Source organism: Cynoglossus semilaevis, chromosome 7, assembly GCF_000523025.1.
Source record: "Cynoglossus semilaevis isolate Cse_v1.0 chromosome 7, Cse_v1.0, whole genome shotgun sequence".
NCBI lineage: Eukaryota > Metazoa > Chordata > Actinopteri > Pleuronectiformes > Cynoglossidae > Cynoglossus > Cynoglossus semilaevis.
The window spans coordinates 7,511,220-7,525,680 of NC_024313.1; the positions used below are offsets into that span (position 1 = coordinate 7,511,220).

The 14,461-nt window shown below is 37.9% G+C and overlaps 4 protein-coding genes and 1 long non-coding RNA gene across 8 annotated transcripts in view; 3 read left to right on the forward strand and 2 right to left on the reverse strand.

Annotated features, from left to right (window-relative positions):
- Positions 1–2,563: 2,563 nt before the first annotated feature.
- Positions 2,564–8,877, forward strand: LOC103380998 (poly(A) polymerase type 3-like). Of its 3 annotated transcripts, none has more exons than XR_003050021.1 (18): positions 2,564–2,827; positions 3,346–3,516; positions 3,661–3,727; positions 3,811–3,892; positions 4,061–4,167; positions 4,273–4,326; positions 4,454–4,565; positions 4,673–4,762; positions 4,916–5,054; positions 5,229–5,301; positions 5,391–5,511; positions 5,711–5,795; positions 6,039–6,089; positions 6,217–6,336; positions 6,427–6,521; positions 6,605–7,068; positions 7,657–8,045; positions 8,406–8,877. XR_003050021.1 is itself a non-coding variant. In XM_008313154.3 (18 exons), the coding sequence occupies exons 1-18, from the start codon at positions 2,820–2,822 to the stop codon at positions 8,425–8,427; spliced, it is 1,953 nt and encodes a 650-aa protein (XP_008311376.1). In that variant the 5' UTR covers positions 2,564–2,819; the 3' UTR covers positions 8,428–8,875. The 3 variants fall into 3 exon arrangements, 1 of the variants encoding a protein (XP_008311376.1); XR_001760265.2 differs by lacking the exon at positions 8,406–8,877 and having other exon boundaries at positions 6,605–6,744; positions 6,881–7,068; positions 7,657–7,748; XM_008313154.3 differs by having other exon boundaries at positions 7,657–7,748; positions 8,406–8,875.
- A 42-nt stretch (positions 8,878–8,919) lies between these two features.
- Positions 8,920–10,526, forward strand: fkbp3 (FKBP prolyl isomerase 3). Its single transcript, XM_008313153.3, has 7 exons — positions 8,920–9,079; positions 9,384–9,485; positions 9,570–9,671; positions 9,766–9,901; positions 9,980–10,047; positions 10,119–10,216; positions 10,333–10,526. The coding sequence occupies exons 1-7, from the start codon at positions 8,975–8,977 to the stop codon at positions 10,385–10,387; spliced, it is 666 nt and encodes a 221-aa protein (XP_008311375.1). The 5' UTR covers positions 8,920–8,974; the 3' UTR covers positions 10,388–10,526.
- A 97-nt stretch (positions 10,527–10,623) lies between these two features.
- On the reverse strand, positions 10,624–12,337 carry faua (FAU ubiquitin like and ribosomal protein S30 fusion a). Its single transcript, XM_008313150.3, has 5 exons — positions 12,210–12,337; positions 11,579–11,660; positions 11,355–11,499; positions 10,993–11,048; positions 10,624–10,844 (listed from the first exon to the last, which is right to left on the reverse strand). Exons 2-5 carry the CDS (start codon positions 11,651–11,653, stop codon positions 10,719–10,721), a joined length of 402 nt encoding a protein of 133 aa, XP_008311372.1. The 5' UTR covers positions 11,654–11,660; positions 12,210–12,337; the 3' UTR covers positions 10,624–10,718.
- Positions 12,338–12,454: 117 nt separating this feature from the next.
- LOC112487188 (uncharacterized) lies at positions 12,455–13,297 on the forward strand. Its single transcript, XR_003050022.1, has 2 exons — positions 12,455–12,603; positions 12,891–13,297. It is a non-coding gene; the product is annotated as an uncharacterized LOC112487188 (long non-coding RNA).
- prpf39 (PRP39 pre-mRNA processing factor 39 homolog (yeast)) overlaps positions 13,217–14,461 on the reverse strand; it is a 6,714-nt gene continuing 5,469 nt past the window's right edge. For both annotated transcript variants that reach the window (XM_008313157.3, XM_017033666.2), the window contains exons 12-15: positions 14,269–14,453; positions 14,103–14,186; positions 13,887–13,998; positions 13,217–13,765 (exon numbers count right to left, since the gene is read on the reverse strand). In XM_008313157.3, coding sequence (XP_008311379.1) covers positions 13,676–13,765; positions 13,887–13,998; positions 14,103–14,186; positions 14,269–14,453 — 471 coding nt within the window. In that variant the 3' untranslated portion in view covers positions 13,217–13,675. The remainder of the gene's footprint in view (positions 13,766–13,886; positions 13,999–14,102; positions 14,187–14,268; positions 14,454–14,461) is intronic.

Consider the following 14,461-nt stretch of genomic DNA (forward strand, 5'->3'; position numbering starts at 1 on the left):
TGCAGTAGCGAACTTAGCTGCTTTAGCTACACGGATATTAAAAAGTAGCAAAATTACTAAAAGCTGAGACGTTATCTGTTTTTCAATCAATATTATTATTATTATTTTAATTTTAAATACGGGTTTCTTCTATCGAAAGATATCTACTTTGTTCATGGTACACAAAGGTAGGGCAGCGCAGTGATATACTTTACAAATAAGACTTGAGGAAATGCTCGCCGACAACAAGTTCCGGTCAAAAAGTCAGGTCTGCTGCCTCTGCTGTCGAAAGGAAGTAATAGCAATTGATGTGCGATTGCACTTCAACGATTGGTTGCTGAGTCCAACTGCTCTTTTCAAATAAACATGAAACCCTGGCGGACGTGATAGAAAGCCCTGACACGGTTGGCCCAATCACGTTCGTCATACTTCCATATTTGAAATCAGCAACCAATCGTTGAAGTGCAACCGTACATCTTATGCAGATTGAATCAGTGACGTGCGGCGAGGTTCATGGCTGGTGATGCACTGACTCCTCTGGAGTCAGATTTACAATTGTCAGAACCGAAAAAAGCATCTTATTTCACTATCCATCCAACAGCATCACCTGGTAATGCTTCATATCCATCAGCATTCATCTTTTAATGACACACCAACACTAACATATACACAGGAACATATTTGTCCTACAAACAACGTTTCTACTATAGAAATGGACGGATCACCCTTCTTGTGTCTAAGAAATTCATATTTACTGTAAAATATTGAGATGAGTGCAGCACACGTTTAATTTTGACCTTCAGTAAAAAATGCAGTTATCAAATACTTGATTTTTTTTCTACGCACTCCCATCTGTTTTTAAAAACAAAAACGTAAAACCATTTTAGCCTTACCTTTACTTATAGATGAAGTCCATGGTTGTATCTCTCGGTTTTCCCTCACCTCATCATTGTGGACGTCAATGTTTACTCTCCGTTGCTCATCCAATGCCAAATCGATCCTTGAATTTCCAAAAGCTTTTAAAGAAATCCGGCTTGGAATGTGCGTGGCTGGTCTTTCCTGTCTGCTGAGACTTCATTGCAAATGTTTCAAGTCACAGTATCCCGAGTTAGTCCAGACGTTATGATAGCAAAAGGCAAGGAAAGCAGTACAGTCGGTTTCTTGCAGGACAGCCACACAGCCAGTCTTTTCGTTTGCACCACTCCATTTAAAAAGAACGTCTCTTCTGTCCCGTAGTATGAAGCAAACCTTTTAGCTCCGGCGTTGGTCTTGCATCACCTGTCATCTTCTGTTTGGACCGGAAGTCCAGTTTTCAGAAATGTTTCCGTCTTGAGATACAATCCATAGCGAGTCGGATCAGGCAGAGCAAAGTAAACACTGTACGTACGGCCCCTTGATGAGGCAGAGTACTGATTGCCTCCTTGCACATTTTGAATTTGCACGTTAACGATTGGTTCAGACTCTGAACCAATCGTTGACGTGCAATTGCACATCGTATGCAGTGTTTTTAATATCCGTGTAGCTTATGCAGCTAACTTTGCTACAGCACAGCTTGGACGTTTATAGCTGCTACGACGATTGCCAAACAGAGTGCATTATGTTGTGTTCTTTTCTGCATCTTGTCGCCAGTAGACGACAGTTTGCGGGTTTAGTTACTGTGATATTTCAGTTTAATAATAATAAATTGATTGTTGTAGATAATACAAAAATCAGAAACTGTGAAACTGTATACTAATAACAGTAAAACAAATTATTCTACTGATTATGGTTCTTGAGTAAAGATATATTTGTTTATTTATATAGCCACCAGACTGTATGAGCAGCTGCTTTATGTAAAAACCGAAATATGTGCAATATTTCACAGTAATTATTTCACAGCTATTTTTATTTCCAAACCCAGCAGTCCAGGGTGTAAATCCTCACGTACATATAGTTAAATAGCCTACTGTAATATTTCAATATTTCTGACCACAGCGCTACGCTATACTGTACTGTTTTGCAGTAAAGGCTGTGAATTTCCCCACTGTAGTACAAATAAAGGACTTATCATATCTGCTGATATTTCTTGAAACACCAGCCTATGCTAATTTTTGAAGAAAAAAAAAGGGGGTCAGGTAATACTCCTGGGTGGTGTACAGCAGATACCATCTGCAATGTTTTATTGCTGACACCTACTCTTTTTTTAATAGTCTTTTGTTTTCCTTTCCACTGCACAGCCTTCAGTGTTGAAGTTGCAGTTAGTAGTTAAATATCTCTCACCTCACTCTACCAGTTCAAGGTAAGAACACACAGGATAGAAGCCTCCAGGTATCAATAAAACACATACCTTCAAAGATGAATATATACAGTATGTAACATTCAGCACAGTGTACCAGGGTAAAGCCCAACCAAAAGGAGAATCACAAATCAGTTGCCTTAATACAGCACATCACACTAAGATAGTTTTTTTAGTTTAATGTACATTTTTAAATTGGGTTTAAAAATAGTTTAATAAATACATAAGGCATTTTTTATAAATAAATTAACAAACATTTTTTACAAGCTACATATCAATATTAGCCTGTAAAAGTGGGAGGGGGGGGGGTCAAACATTGGCGCCCCCGCGTGGCGGTGTCATCGCGTGCATTTTCAATACAAACGTCACATTCGAACGTCACGGTGTTGATTAAAGTGTTGATCAAAGGAAAGTGATTTATTCACGGAGCCCCCGTACTCTTAATTGTCACCAAAAAATACTAATTAAGAAGATAACTAAGTAGAAAAAGCGATAAAAAAAAACTGAGTGTGAAAACTGGGCAGTGATTCTCACTGCGCTTCAGAGAGTGTGACCTGCGCAAAGAATGTCAGGGTTAGTTTCAATGTTATTATGTAATTGTAATTATTTTTAATAATTAGCAAGGGGCATTTAGATTTAGAGCACTGGTTTTGAAAGGTCACGTGTTGAATAGAAACTAATCTCCGTATGAATAGGGAGTACATTTTTAAACACGTAAACATCTTTATTCTCCAACTTAATTTATAAAATAATTTATTAATTTACTGCAATTAAAAGAAAGCTATAAAGAGATAAGCAGAGAAGCCGTATTGCAAATTATTTGAATTTTTTAAATGCTTTACTCAAAGTATTTAAACAAATAAAATGAATTTAAACTTTCACCTGTTTAAAAATAAATGGTATTGAAATGGCCATTAAAGTAATATTCATTAGGTTAACAATTAACAAATGGTAAATGTTGATTTTAAGATTATATGTTTATAATTATTGTATTCAGGTGTTTGGTTCCATTTGTATAATGTGATATTCTTCTGTTTAATGTCTGCCTTTAAGCACAGTGCGTGTGACATTTTTGCAACATTACTCAACAGTTCATTGAGGTTCCAAACACAGCTACTCTCAGACACATCCAGATGGTATGGAATCACTCCTCCTATCAGCGAAGACCTGCCTCTAGAGACTGACTTGATCCAGACCAGGAAACTGATTGAGTGTCTCAGATCGTGTGACATATTTGAGGATTATCTGGAGCAGCAGCATCGGTATGTCACGTAATATTCTTTTCATTTATTATATATATTTAGAGATGTTGTTCTGCCGTTGTCTATCTTCTTCCATGCCTTATTTATAATAATCTCAGAAAATAAAGTTCATGGAAAAACTCATTGTCATTATTGAATTATTAGAGAAAAAGTGGTGAAAAGACTGGAGTCACTCTTCAAGGAATGGCTCAAAGAAATGTGTGTTGAGATGGTGAGCTGTTTATTTCTTCTTTGCACTACCGAAAGTGTGCTATTTCTGAATAATATAATTTTATTTGATCTATTTTGTTTAAGAATGTGCCAGAAATTGTGAAGGATAATGTCGGAGGGAAGGTCCTGCCCTTCGGCTCTTACCGCCTGGGAGCTTATTCAAAAGGTAACCAACAGGTTTCTTATGCAGACGTCCGACACTGAGTTGATCTGTCAGTCATACGCTGTTTGTATGTTTATTTCTTTTTATTTGGTTTGTTAGTTGGTGGGTTAATTGGCAATTAATGTGTTTGATTAATATGTTTTCTCCTCTCTGACTCTGTTACTTTGACAGGCGCTGATATTGACATCCTTTGCGTTGGACCTGGATTTATTGAAAGAAAGGAATTCTTCAACTCCTTCTATGGGAAGCTGAAAGCCCAGGAGGTGAAAAACATACAGGTGTGTCAAACAAGTGATTTATTGCTTCATTAATTATTGTAACACAACTGTGTTGTTTGGTTTCTGCCTTGTCCAAGTGACTAATAATAATATCCTTATCTGTAGGCTGTTGAAGAAGCATTTGTCCCTGTAATCAAGCTTATCTACGATGGAATTGAAGTAACTAAACATTTGTGTTTTTCTTTTCTTTTCTTTTATATATAATCTGTAACTTTGTTTAGTCAAAAACTAAATAAAATGTGTTACAAATTGTAGGGGAATTTTGTGTCTCTGTGATTTTGTTTAGGTTGATATGGTCATTGCTGTGGTGGTACGAAAGTCCATCCCTGAAAGTCTGAATCTCCTCGACGACAAGCTTTTGCAGGACATGGACAAATGCAGCATCAGGAGTCTCAATGGAAAGATGAAATATTTTTAAATATTTACTACTTTAAGTATATTGGGTTTCTGATGTATGGTTCGCTTTTTTTGTGACAATCTGTACTTTTATCTTTGTTTTTCTTAGGTTACAGAGTTACTGAGGAAATCCTCCACCTTGTGCCAAACATTCACAACTTTCAGCTGGCTTTGAGAGCTATCAAGCTGTGGGCCAAGCGTGAGTATATCTATAGGAGGAGATTGTCATAGACTGCAACAACTTAAAATTTAGTTTTAAAATTCATGTTTTGGTCCTTATTTTGGTACATATATACAAACATATTTGTGAACAAAAATATCACTTTGTGCCATTATCTTTGTCCTGCTTCAGGTCGGAATATTTACTCCAACATGTTGGGCTTTCTGGGTGGAATATCACTGGCCATACTGGTGGCCAGAATCTGTCAGCTCTACCCAAATGCTGCAGCATCAACACTGGTTATCAAATTCTTTAAGGTCTACTCTATGTGGTGAGTCTTTATCATTACAGTTGCGGTTTCCCCTGTAAAACATCAGTTCAAATTACTTTGTGTTTTCTTTTGGATGCAGAAAGTATGTTGCATTTGCATTTTGCGTGACTTGCAATGTCAAATTGCAATTGAATTATTTAGCATTGTTGCAAATAATCCTGTGTTTTGTTTCAGGGAATGGTCAATCCCAGTGCGGTTGCGGATTGTAGAGGACCGCCACTACAACCTCCCTTTTTGGGATCCAACAGTAGGACTTCTGCATGACCAATGTTAAAATCTAATCATGGAACATGGAAAATATCACACTTACCTATTCGTGCTCCTCTACGTTTTCAGTTGAATAACAGTGACCGCTGTCACATCATGCCCATCATCACCCCAGCATACCCTCAGCAGAACACATCCTTCAATGTTTCTCCTTCTACGCTGGCCATTATAACAGAAGAGATTGCACGTGGTACGTTAAAGGACATCACATGAAACAGGGCTGGATTCAGTCAATCATAGATTATGATATTTGGTCATATCTAATAAGATTACACCGTTTAATATACGTAAATAATTTTAAATAAAAAACACTGTTTGTTTGTTAATTTATCTTTCTGTTGTGATTGTTTACCTGAGACTGAAACATACATTTTCCAACTCGTTCACAGGTCACAGCATCATCCAAGATATAGAGCAGCAAAGAGCCGGCTGGTCCCAACTATTTGAAAAAGCAAACTTTTTTGAGAAATATCAGTACGTATTGACTTATCTAACAGTGTAAATAATTTTGGCGATGTAAGCACACCGCTCTATGAAATCATGACAGATATGTTGTAATGGAAGAACTTGTTGGTGCAGGTAGAACGAGAGTGTGTGAATACAAATGTCAGTGTTTACGTGAGACAGAATCACAGCAGAAGAACAGAGCCTACTGTGTTAGTGAAGATGAGCAAAGAGCAATGATGTTGATGTGAAATGTATTTACTATTTTATTAGGCACTATGTTTTGGTGCAAGTGACCTCTGCAGAGCAGCAGCATCCTGAGTGGTGAGCATCCAGGGTTAACACAGTGGTTTGGGTCTATTTCTCTAGAGGATACAACTATTTTAATGGCAGAATTTGACCAACTGTTGTTTTTTTTTTCTCAAAATGATGTCACATGCACCCCCACCAGTGTGAGTTTGGTAGAGTCTAAAATCAGACACCTGGTGGGAAGTCTGGAGCGAAACCGGCAGATATTCAGGGCTCATCTCCACACACAGTCCTTCCCTGGACCTAGAAAGACAAATAACAAGTATGAACGTTGGTTAATGGTTAACATCGAAGCTCACTCTTGTTTTGGTAAATAGATATTATCTTCTTATTGGCCTTTATTGTGTTTCAGAGAGGAAGTGAGCACACAATGGCTGATCGGACTTCTTTTTAATTTTGAGGGGAAAATAGACCTGTCGCTGACCATCCCTTCTTTCATCGACACTAGTGGGTTTTCTTTTTCTTCTTATTTTCATGTAAACGGTGTTCAGCAATGATGTTCATAATTTTTGTGTTTGTTTTTTTTCCAGTCTACAGCCAAGCACAGAGCTCTAGGGTACATACAGAAGGGATGACCATATCAGCTGTATGTGACAGCAGAGATAAGCTTAACTGGTCGATGCCTGATGGCACGAGAAAGTCGGTTTTCTGTCCCGAAACAAAACCTGCGGTGAGCCACCAATCCGCTGCCACAGTGCCATCCACCCAATATGATAAGCCAGTTAAAAGGATGAAAGCCTCTTCATCCACTTCATCTTTTGTGAATCCATGTCCCACAAAGAGACCTTGTTCTCCCTCCTCTGTAGGAAGTTCATCCAATATGCCAGAACCTGATGGAAGTCCAGCTGTTGACACAAAATCCAGCAACTCTAAAGAGACCCTGGCAACAGGTGGCTCACCCAGTAATCTTTCTCACTGTGTAAGTGCAACAAGTGCCAAGAAACCTAATCCAGCAGAGTCTGAAAAACTGGCAAAGAAGTTCAAACCTGACGAGGTAGATTCATCTAGTCTTATAATGCTCCTCATCAAGTATTGTTGTCAAAACTGCCAAATGATTACAATTTTTGGTCTGATTAATTACAGCGTAGTCGTCATTGTTGTAGATGTGTGTGTTTCACACGTGGTATAGATGTAAATAATGTAATAGAAGAAATAATGTTAAAGTCATATTTTTCTTAGTTACTAGTTATCACAGGTGCTATTGAATGTTTTACTGTAAACTAATATATGTAGGAATTTGTGTCACGCTTACCGTGCACACACAAACTGTCGCACAGAGTAAGTTATAGCTCCTCCATAAATAGTCTTAAAAATGCATTCTACAACACAAAATAATTTTATTTAGAAAACGAATACTCAGTGTTTTAGATGAACTGATCCTGCTTACCCCCACCCTCTGTCCTACCTCCTAAATTCTGCATTTTGATGGTAACACTGGTAGACTTACATTACCATCAACATTTGATATGAAGTGGTTAAGTAACAGGCAACTGCAGTGTTTCTAGAACATGTTTTACCTGTCATCCAAGTATCTTCAGTTCTTCAGACCTAATCCAACTTGTCTTGTTTTAATTTCGTCCAGAACCTCCCAACTGTCGAACTGTCAGACCTGCCGCTCAGCCCTGCCAAGCCTGTAATGACAGTGAAACGTCCAATTAAACTTCATCTGATCGGGTACAGCACACATTGATTTATCAGGGTACTTTCAGGCTGTAAAGCTGCAGACTAAGAATGTAATTCCTTTGCAACACAAGAGGGCAGTCAAGCGTCTCAAACGGCCTTTTCCTCAACCACAGTAAATGCACTTATATATATATTATACAATCCTTCAGATCAGGGTTTTTTTGTTTTGTTTGTTTGTTTGTTTGTTTTTTTTTTGTTTGTTTGTTTTTTACATTAGTGATCGCTGCAGAAGTCTCAGTCAATAGAACACCGCTCTGTATCTGTTAGTCTTTCAGTGCAATCCACCAGGTATTTCTTTATTTATTAGAATCATTTAAAATCTGGTCTAAAAATGAGATCCTTATATTGTTTATTGCTATTAGTATTTTCTCTTCAGGTCCGTCTTTTGAATACCTTTTGCTCCATTCTTGCTTCGCCAAGGCCAACATTCGCTTGTACTTTACAGTATATACTTTGTAATTTAGCTCTTGTTTTATATTAATGTTTGAACCATTTTCACTTCTTTCATAGTTAGTGCCACCCATGGTTCATCTGCCGCTTATTTATTATTAAACATGACAGATGAGGAAAGATTAGAGGAAAGTAATTCAGTAACTTATATTTTCTGTGTCTGTAAATGTTCCTATTTTTTTTTTTTTTTTCTTACAGCAAGCGTAATGAACAACACTGACAGGTTGCAGGGTCTAGTAACGCTGTCGACCGTCTCCAGTGACTGTTGTCTCTGCTTCATCTGTCCAGTACGGTGCATATGCTTTCCTGATAAGGTTTGTTGGAGACTGGAGTCAATCTTGTCCACACTGACGCAAGATGACACGCACAGTTACAGGTCCAGGTCATTATGGATCAAGCAAAACAACGCACTCTGCGTGCAACACATGTGATCATGCGTTCGAGATGGCTATTTCTACTAGTAATGCAGGAGTTGGGAAGCGTTTCCACATGTAGTCACAAGAACGCAAACAAAAGTAAATTTAATCCAAACTCGGACCAAAAGAGATAAAAAAAGCTATTTAAAATATGTTTCGAGGATTTGTAAATCAAAAACACGATACTAGATTGGGCATTCTAGTGTCTTTTTTGCTTTATTGTCCAAAATAATTTTTCAACACGCGTCCTACAATAAAATAAATAGGAAATATAAATCAAAATTAGTTTATGCAGTCGCGTTGTTCATTTTTCACCACGAGGGGGCAAAGTTGATTAGTTTCACTTCCAAAATGGCTGCTGACCCCGTGCGGGAGTGGAGCGACGAGCAGTTAAAAAGTGACGACTTACCAAAAAAAGACATTATAAAATTCATTCAAGAGAATGCTGCACACTCGGTATGTTTATTCACAATGCTCATTTCTCCTTTTATATTCAGTATTTGCAGATTGCACTGCAACAGCATACTTTGAAGCTAACATGCTGCTAGCTCACTGAAATTGAATGTAAAATATGCAACATACCCAGATTGTAAATTACAGTAAGGGTAGAATTTATCCTAAAACTAGCATATCGCTCTATCATGCCATCAGAATACTGAATAATTGAAATGTTGCAATATGCATGAGAGCATGACGTCATTGAAAAACATTTCATCATTTACTATTAAGTACTGTATGTTAACCTGCATCTCCCTTGCAGTTTCTCAATGAGCACAAGCTTCTGGGGAACATGAAAAATGTTGCAAAAACAGCCAAGAAAGAACAATTGATCATTGCCTACAATCAGCTCTTTCAGAGTAAAGTAAGTCACGTTAATGTGTTACATTGCACTTGGGTAGTCAGCGTCTGTGTTCAAGATGGACTTGTGTGTCTGTGTCATGTTCAGAGGTTTAAAGGTTCAGAACCCATAGAAGAAGTGACGGAGAAAGTTAAAGCAGTGAAAATTGAAGACAAGCCCAAAGAAGCCAAAGCAGAGGTTGTGGATGAGGTATTTGTTTTAGAGTCTTGTATGTAACACATTTATTATTGATTGGCACACAGTCAGATATGAGTCTGACATGCAATTTAATTTCTTTGTTCAGGGCCCACCTAGGTATACCAAGTCAGTGTTGAAAAAAGGCGACAAAACCAACATCCCAAAGAAAGGAGATACTGTGAGCTGCTGGTACACTGGTACTTTGGAAGACGGAACTGTGTTTGACACAAATATTCCTACAGGTAAAAGACACAGACTTAGTAGTCTTACAATTATTGAACATACAATTTTCATCATCACAATATTTTTTATCAATACAGCAGCCAGAAAAAAGAAGCAAGCAAAACCACTGAGTTTCAAGGTTGGAATGGGAAAAGTCATCAGAGGGGTAAGTGTTAGTGCTATTACTATTCAAATGTTTATTTTGATGCTTATTTATTTAAATTTAAATGTCCACAGTGGGATGAGGCCCTTCTTACAATGAGTAAGGGCGAACAAGCCAGACTGGAGATCGAACCAGAGTGGGCCTATGGGAAAAAGGGTCTTCCTGATTCCAAGTATCCTTTTCTGTGTGATTCATTTCAATGCTTTGAACATTTTTTCTTCCTAAGATAAATTTAAGTGTTAACTTTTCTAATTTAGGAGGAAATGTTTTTACCTTAACTTCCACCAGAATTCCACCTAATGCCAAGTTGATTTTTGAAGTCGAACTTGTGGCTGTGGACTAAGTAAAAACGTTGACTAGCATGCATCTGATCGTAAGGATGGACAACACCTGACCGAAGACCGTTCTGTTGCACTTTTCAGTTTACTGGTATATGTACTCACTGGGTTTCTTAAAAAATAAAAATGTTAATTGGCCTTAAATGAATGGCTTTTGTACATATACTAAGACCTTATTTGCAATTTTACATGTATGTTAATTAAATTGTTCATACCAAAATGACTTAATAAAAACATTAAGTTCTGTCCAAGCAAAGTTTTATTATGTACAGAACGACATTTAACTTTATAAACACTGGACAGCCATGGTGCTTCTCTTTAGATGCACTGAAGCATTTAGGAGTTGGCGTTGGGTCCCTTCTTCTTTCCAAATGTGGGCACAACGTTCACAAATCGCCTGTTGTATTGAATGCGGCGCTTGGCACGGCCAGTCTTCTTTTTCTTTTTCTCCTGCTTCTCGACCTAAAGAAAGTGAGCAGGACAAAAACAGCGTCATACCTTACCACTCCAAATCAGCCTTTCTGTCACTAAACAACCACATTTACAAGACATGTAAGCAAGTTTGTACAATAAAATTAAGTAGAAAGAAAAGGGAAATCCTTTTCATTACCTTGGGTGTCTGTCCTCTCACTTTTCCGGCACGGGCCAGAGAGCCATGGACCTTACCTATTGAAGGACAATTAAAGGTACAAGTAAGAAATGGTAGTGGCAACATCTATATGCAGAGTCCCATGCAGGGGTCTGATTAATCTAAAACCTCTTCGTTAAGCCATCTTTTCTTCCCATTTTGTCAGGTGGTTACATTTTCACTTCAAACATTGTAATTGTTCAGAAAAGTAAATAAAGAGAACACCATGGCAGTCAATGACAAGGACATGTTTATATATAAAACCAAGATGGCTAATGAATTTAACTGTTAATATGTAAACCTGTTACTGTGGAAAACATGCTTAATAAGATAAAATAACTCACCTCCCAGCAGCCTGCCAGCTACTTCCAGAGTGCAGTGCTCTGAGACTCCACAGGAGGCCAGGGAGGCATCATTCTCCAGTGGGCATCCAGCAAGCAAAAGCACCTGGTCCTCAACCAGGAGACCCTCTAGTGCCTGGACATGGGCCTGGAGACAAATAACACGTTATAATAACGAATACATGGGGCACTGTCACTTATTAACCACACGTTTCTTGTTCTTTTACCTTGATTTGTCCAACAGTTTCTTGTCCGGTCACCTCAAGGGTGTGGGTGTTTTGTGCACGCAAAAACAGCTGCATTTTGATGCTAGAAGAAAACGAGTAGTTAAGTTATTAACAATACCACCAGGTTTGTGCTCAACAAGAACCTTAAAATTAGTTCCTATCTATCCGCATAACACTTCAATGTACAACTTGTTAAACCCAGAGTAACGGTTAAGCGAGTGGCTTTACCATCTTTTTGACTTAATTAAAACAAACGCGAATAAATAAATGCATATCCTGTATTTTCACTCAACGAAACTTTCTCCACATCTCCACAAAAAAATAACTTCGAGGGTAATAATAAATAGCCTCTTTATATATATGAACGATATTAGCAAACGGTCGTAATAAGAAAAGTATCAGTGCAACATGCGATGAACTCGGGACATGTATCCCCTGTTAGCTCGCTAGCTTGACTTAGCCACATGGACCACGCGTTCGGTTAACTTCTACAAACACACCATTGGTATCCGTTGTTGTGCCTTTCTTTACTGTATCTACTAAATAATGAATTATGTACGTTTTTGGTCAAACAAATCGCGGTTATCGTTTGGATAATTCGTGTTTTCAAGGAATTTTGTGGAGGCCTTACCTCACTTGATGCTAGTCGTTCAACGCTAGGCATAAAAAGGGCTGTTTTAAGGTCGACACTGCGCATGAGCAAGTTTACGTACTTCCGCCTATATAGCAACGCTCACTGCCTATTCCGTTTTTTGTGCGCTTGCGCTGTAGACCAATCATACAACTGACAGCGCACCCTGTCAAATGGCGGTGTAAACAAACCGAAATACGTGGCGTCGGGGCTTTAGTTTGCTGAAATTAAACTGTAGGAAATCAGTTGCACCCGTGGCCATATTTATATAATCGCTTTAGCTTCAATTGCAAGAAAGGCAACAGTTTTCTTATGTAGTTTAAACTGTTTGTCCAGAGAGACGGAGCGAGGTGCTTTTAAAAACCTGGCATTAAATCTTGCAAAGCATGTTGAGGTAAGTTAACGATTTATCACAGTATAGATAGTAAAATGCTTTTTTCATTTCCCCAAAAGACATCAGTGGATGACATTGCTAAACTTGCTGATGAGGTTATAATAATTATACTAAGACTTTGTTGGCTTACCTGACTTGATGAAAAACATAAGGGTCCCAAATCAATTTTACATCGTCTAACAGGCTATAAAGTAACCCTACACAGCGTCTAGGGTAAACAATTCATGTTGATCTCATAACTCTGTAGACTAAATCCACACATCAATTGATGATTTTCTCCATGACAGGTGGTCAACGCTGGTATTCCTCCCTCAGCCGCCTTCGAGCGTGTCTACAGCTATGCTGAACTGGTATTTACTACAAAACGAATAAGAATGAACTGCTAACTGAAAACCCACTACTTAACTAGGAAACTAGGTAGATTGTCGTCTGATTTCGAAAAATGCCAGATTTGTTTTTATTTTGTGTATATTTCAGCATTTCATTAATTATTTTACACCAATTGTTGTCTACGTTCTATATTACAACTGCATAAACTTTATTAAACACACGTCAACTCTATTAATGTGTTGTCTATATTAAAAATAAGCTTTTTAGCAACAGAGCAGCTGTGAAATAGACAGAGGGTATCACTTTATTATGAAAACAAATCAAAAATAAAAAAGACAATCAACAAACTCTTCATTTGAGTGAGTGGAAACAACCATGGAATATTCTTTTTTAAAATCTATCAGCATAGGAAGAAGAAACACAACTTAGAGGTATGCCTCATCTAAAACACAAAGAGAGAGATCAAACAAAGTCATCCAATCAAAACTTAGCATTTATCCAAGCAAAAGCAATTTGAATTGCTTTGTCAAATAACATGCATTAGGAACCCAAAAAGCACCCACTGTTGGAGACAAAGAGCCAATTACTCTTACTTTTAAAAATAACTGGTTACAAGTTAAATGCTTAAACTTAGCTATAAAAACCTAAATCAGCATTCGTTCTGTTGGTTGATACTGTAATATGGCAAACATGACTGGATGATTTCCTCAGAGTCTCCATCTTCATGTCCGGGTTTTAGTGATTATGTAGGGGGTGGAGGGTAGTACTGGTTATATTGGCCATATTGGTTGTACTGTCCCCACGCATTCTGTCCCCAGCCACCGTATTGTTGCTGAAAGGAAAGATCGAGTTAAAATGGAATAGTAATTATCATGGTCATGGCTAGCTTTATTTAAAAATTCCACATGAGCTCGAAGAGACAAAAATTAAGAAAAAAAAAAAAATCTACTAACCTGATACCAGTTGTAATTATATGCCGAGTTGTTTGCTTGCGCGTCTGTCCCTGTGCTTACTGCTCCTGAAGTGTCATCAACACGCTGTCTCTTAGCATCAGGTTCCTGAGAACTGCAGATATGTAGGACTTTGTTAGCACATTGTAGGTTCATAATTCTTTCGCAATTCAAGTTTTTCCAAAGGTTGTTAAAAAATTTGTTCTAATGGACACGTACCTTTCATACCCATTTTCAGCTTTCCTTTTTGCAGATTCAATCTCTTGAAGTAGTTTCTGCTGTTCTTCATTTGCGGCCAAAAGTCTAAGATTTAAAAACAAATGAATGAATAAATAAATTAAGACATCAATCTTAAGTCACATACAATAAAAAAAATACAACTTACATATTGATGTCACTGCCAAAATCCTCAAGAAACTCAACTTTGCGTTGAGAGAAGAGCAGGCGAGACTCGAGTGACATCTGGCTGCTCAATGCTCGGTCAAAGCACGCTAGGATTTCTGCCTCATTCTGTGTCACATCACCATTAAACTCCAGCTCCAGCAGGTTTAGATACAGTTTTGGACTCGTCTGTAAAG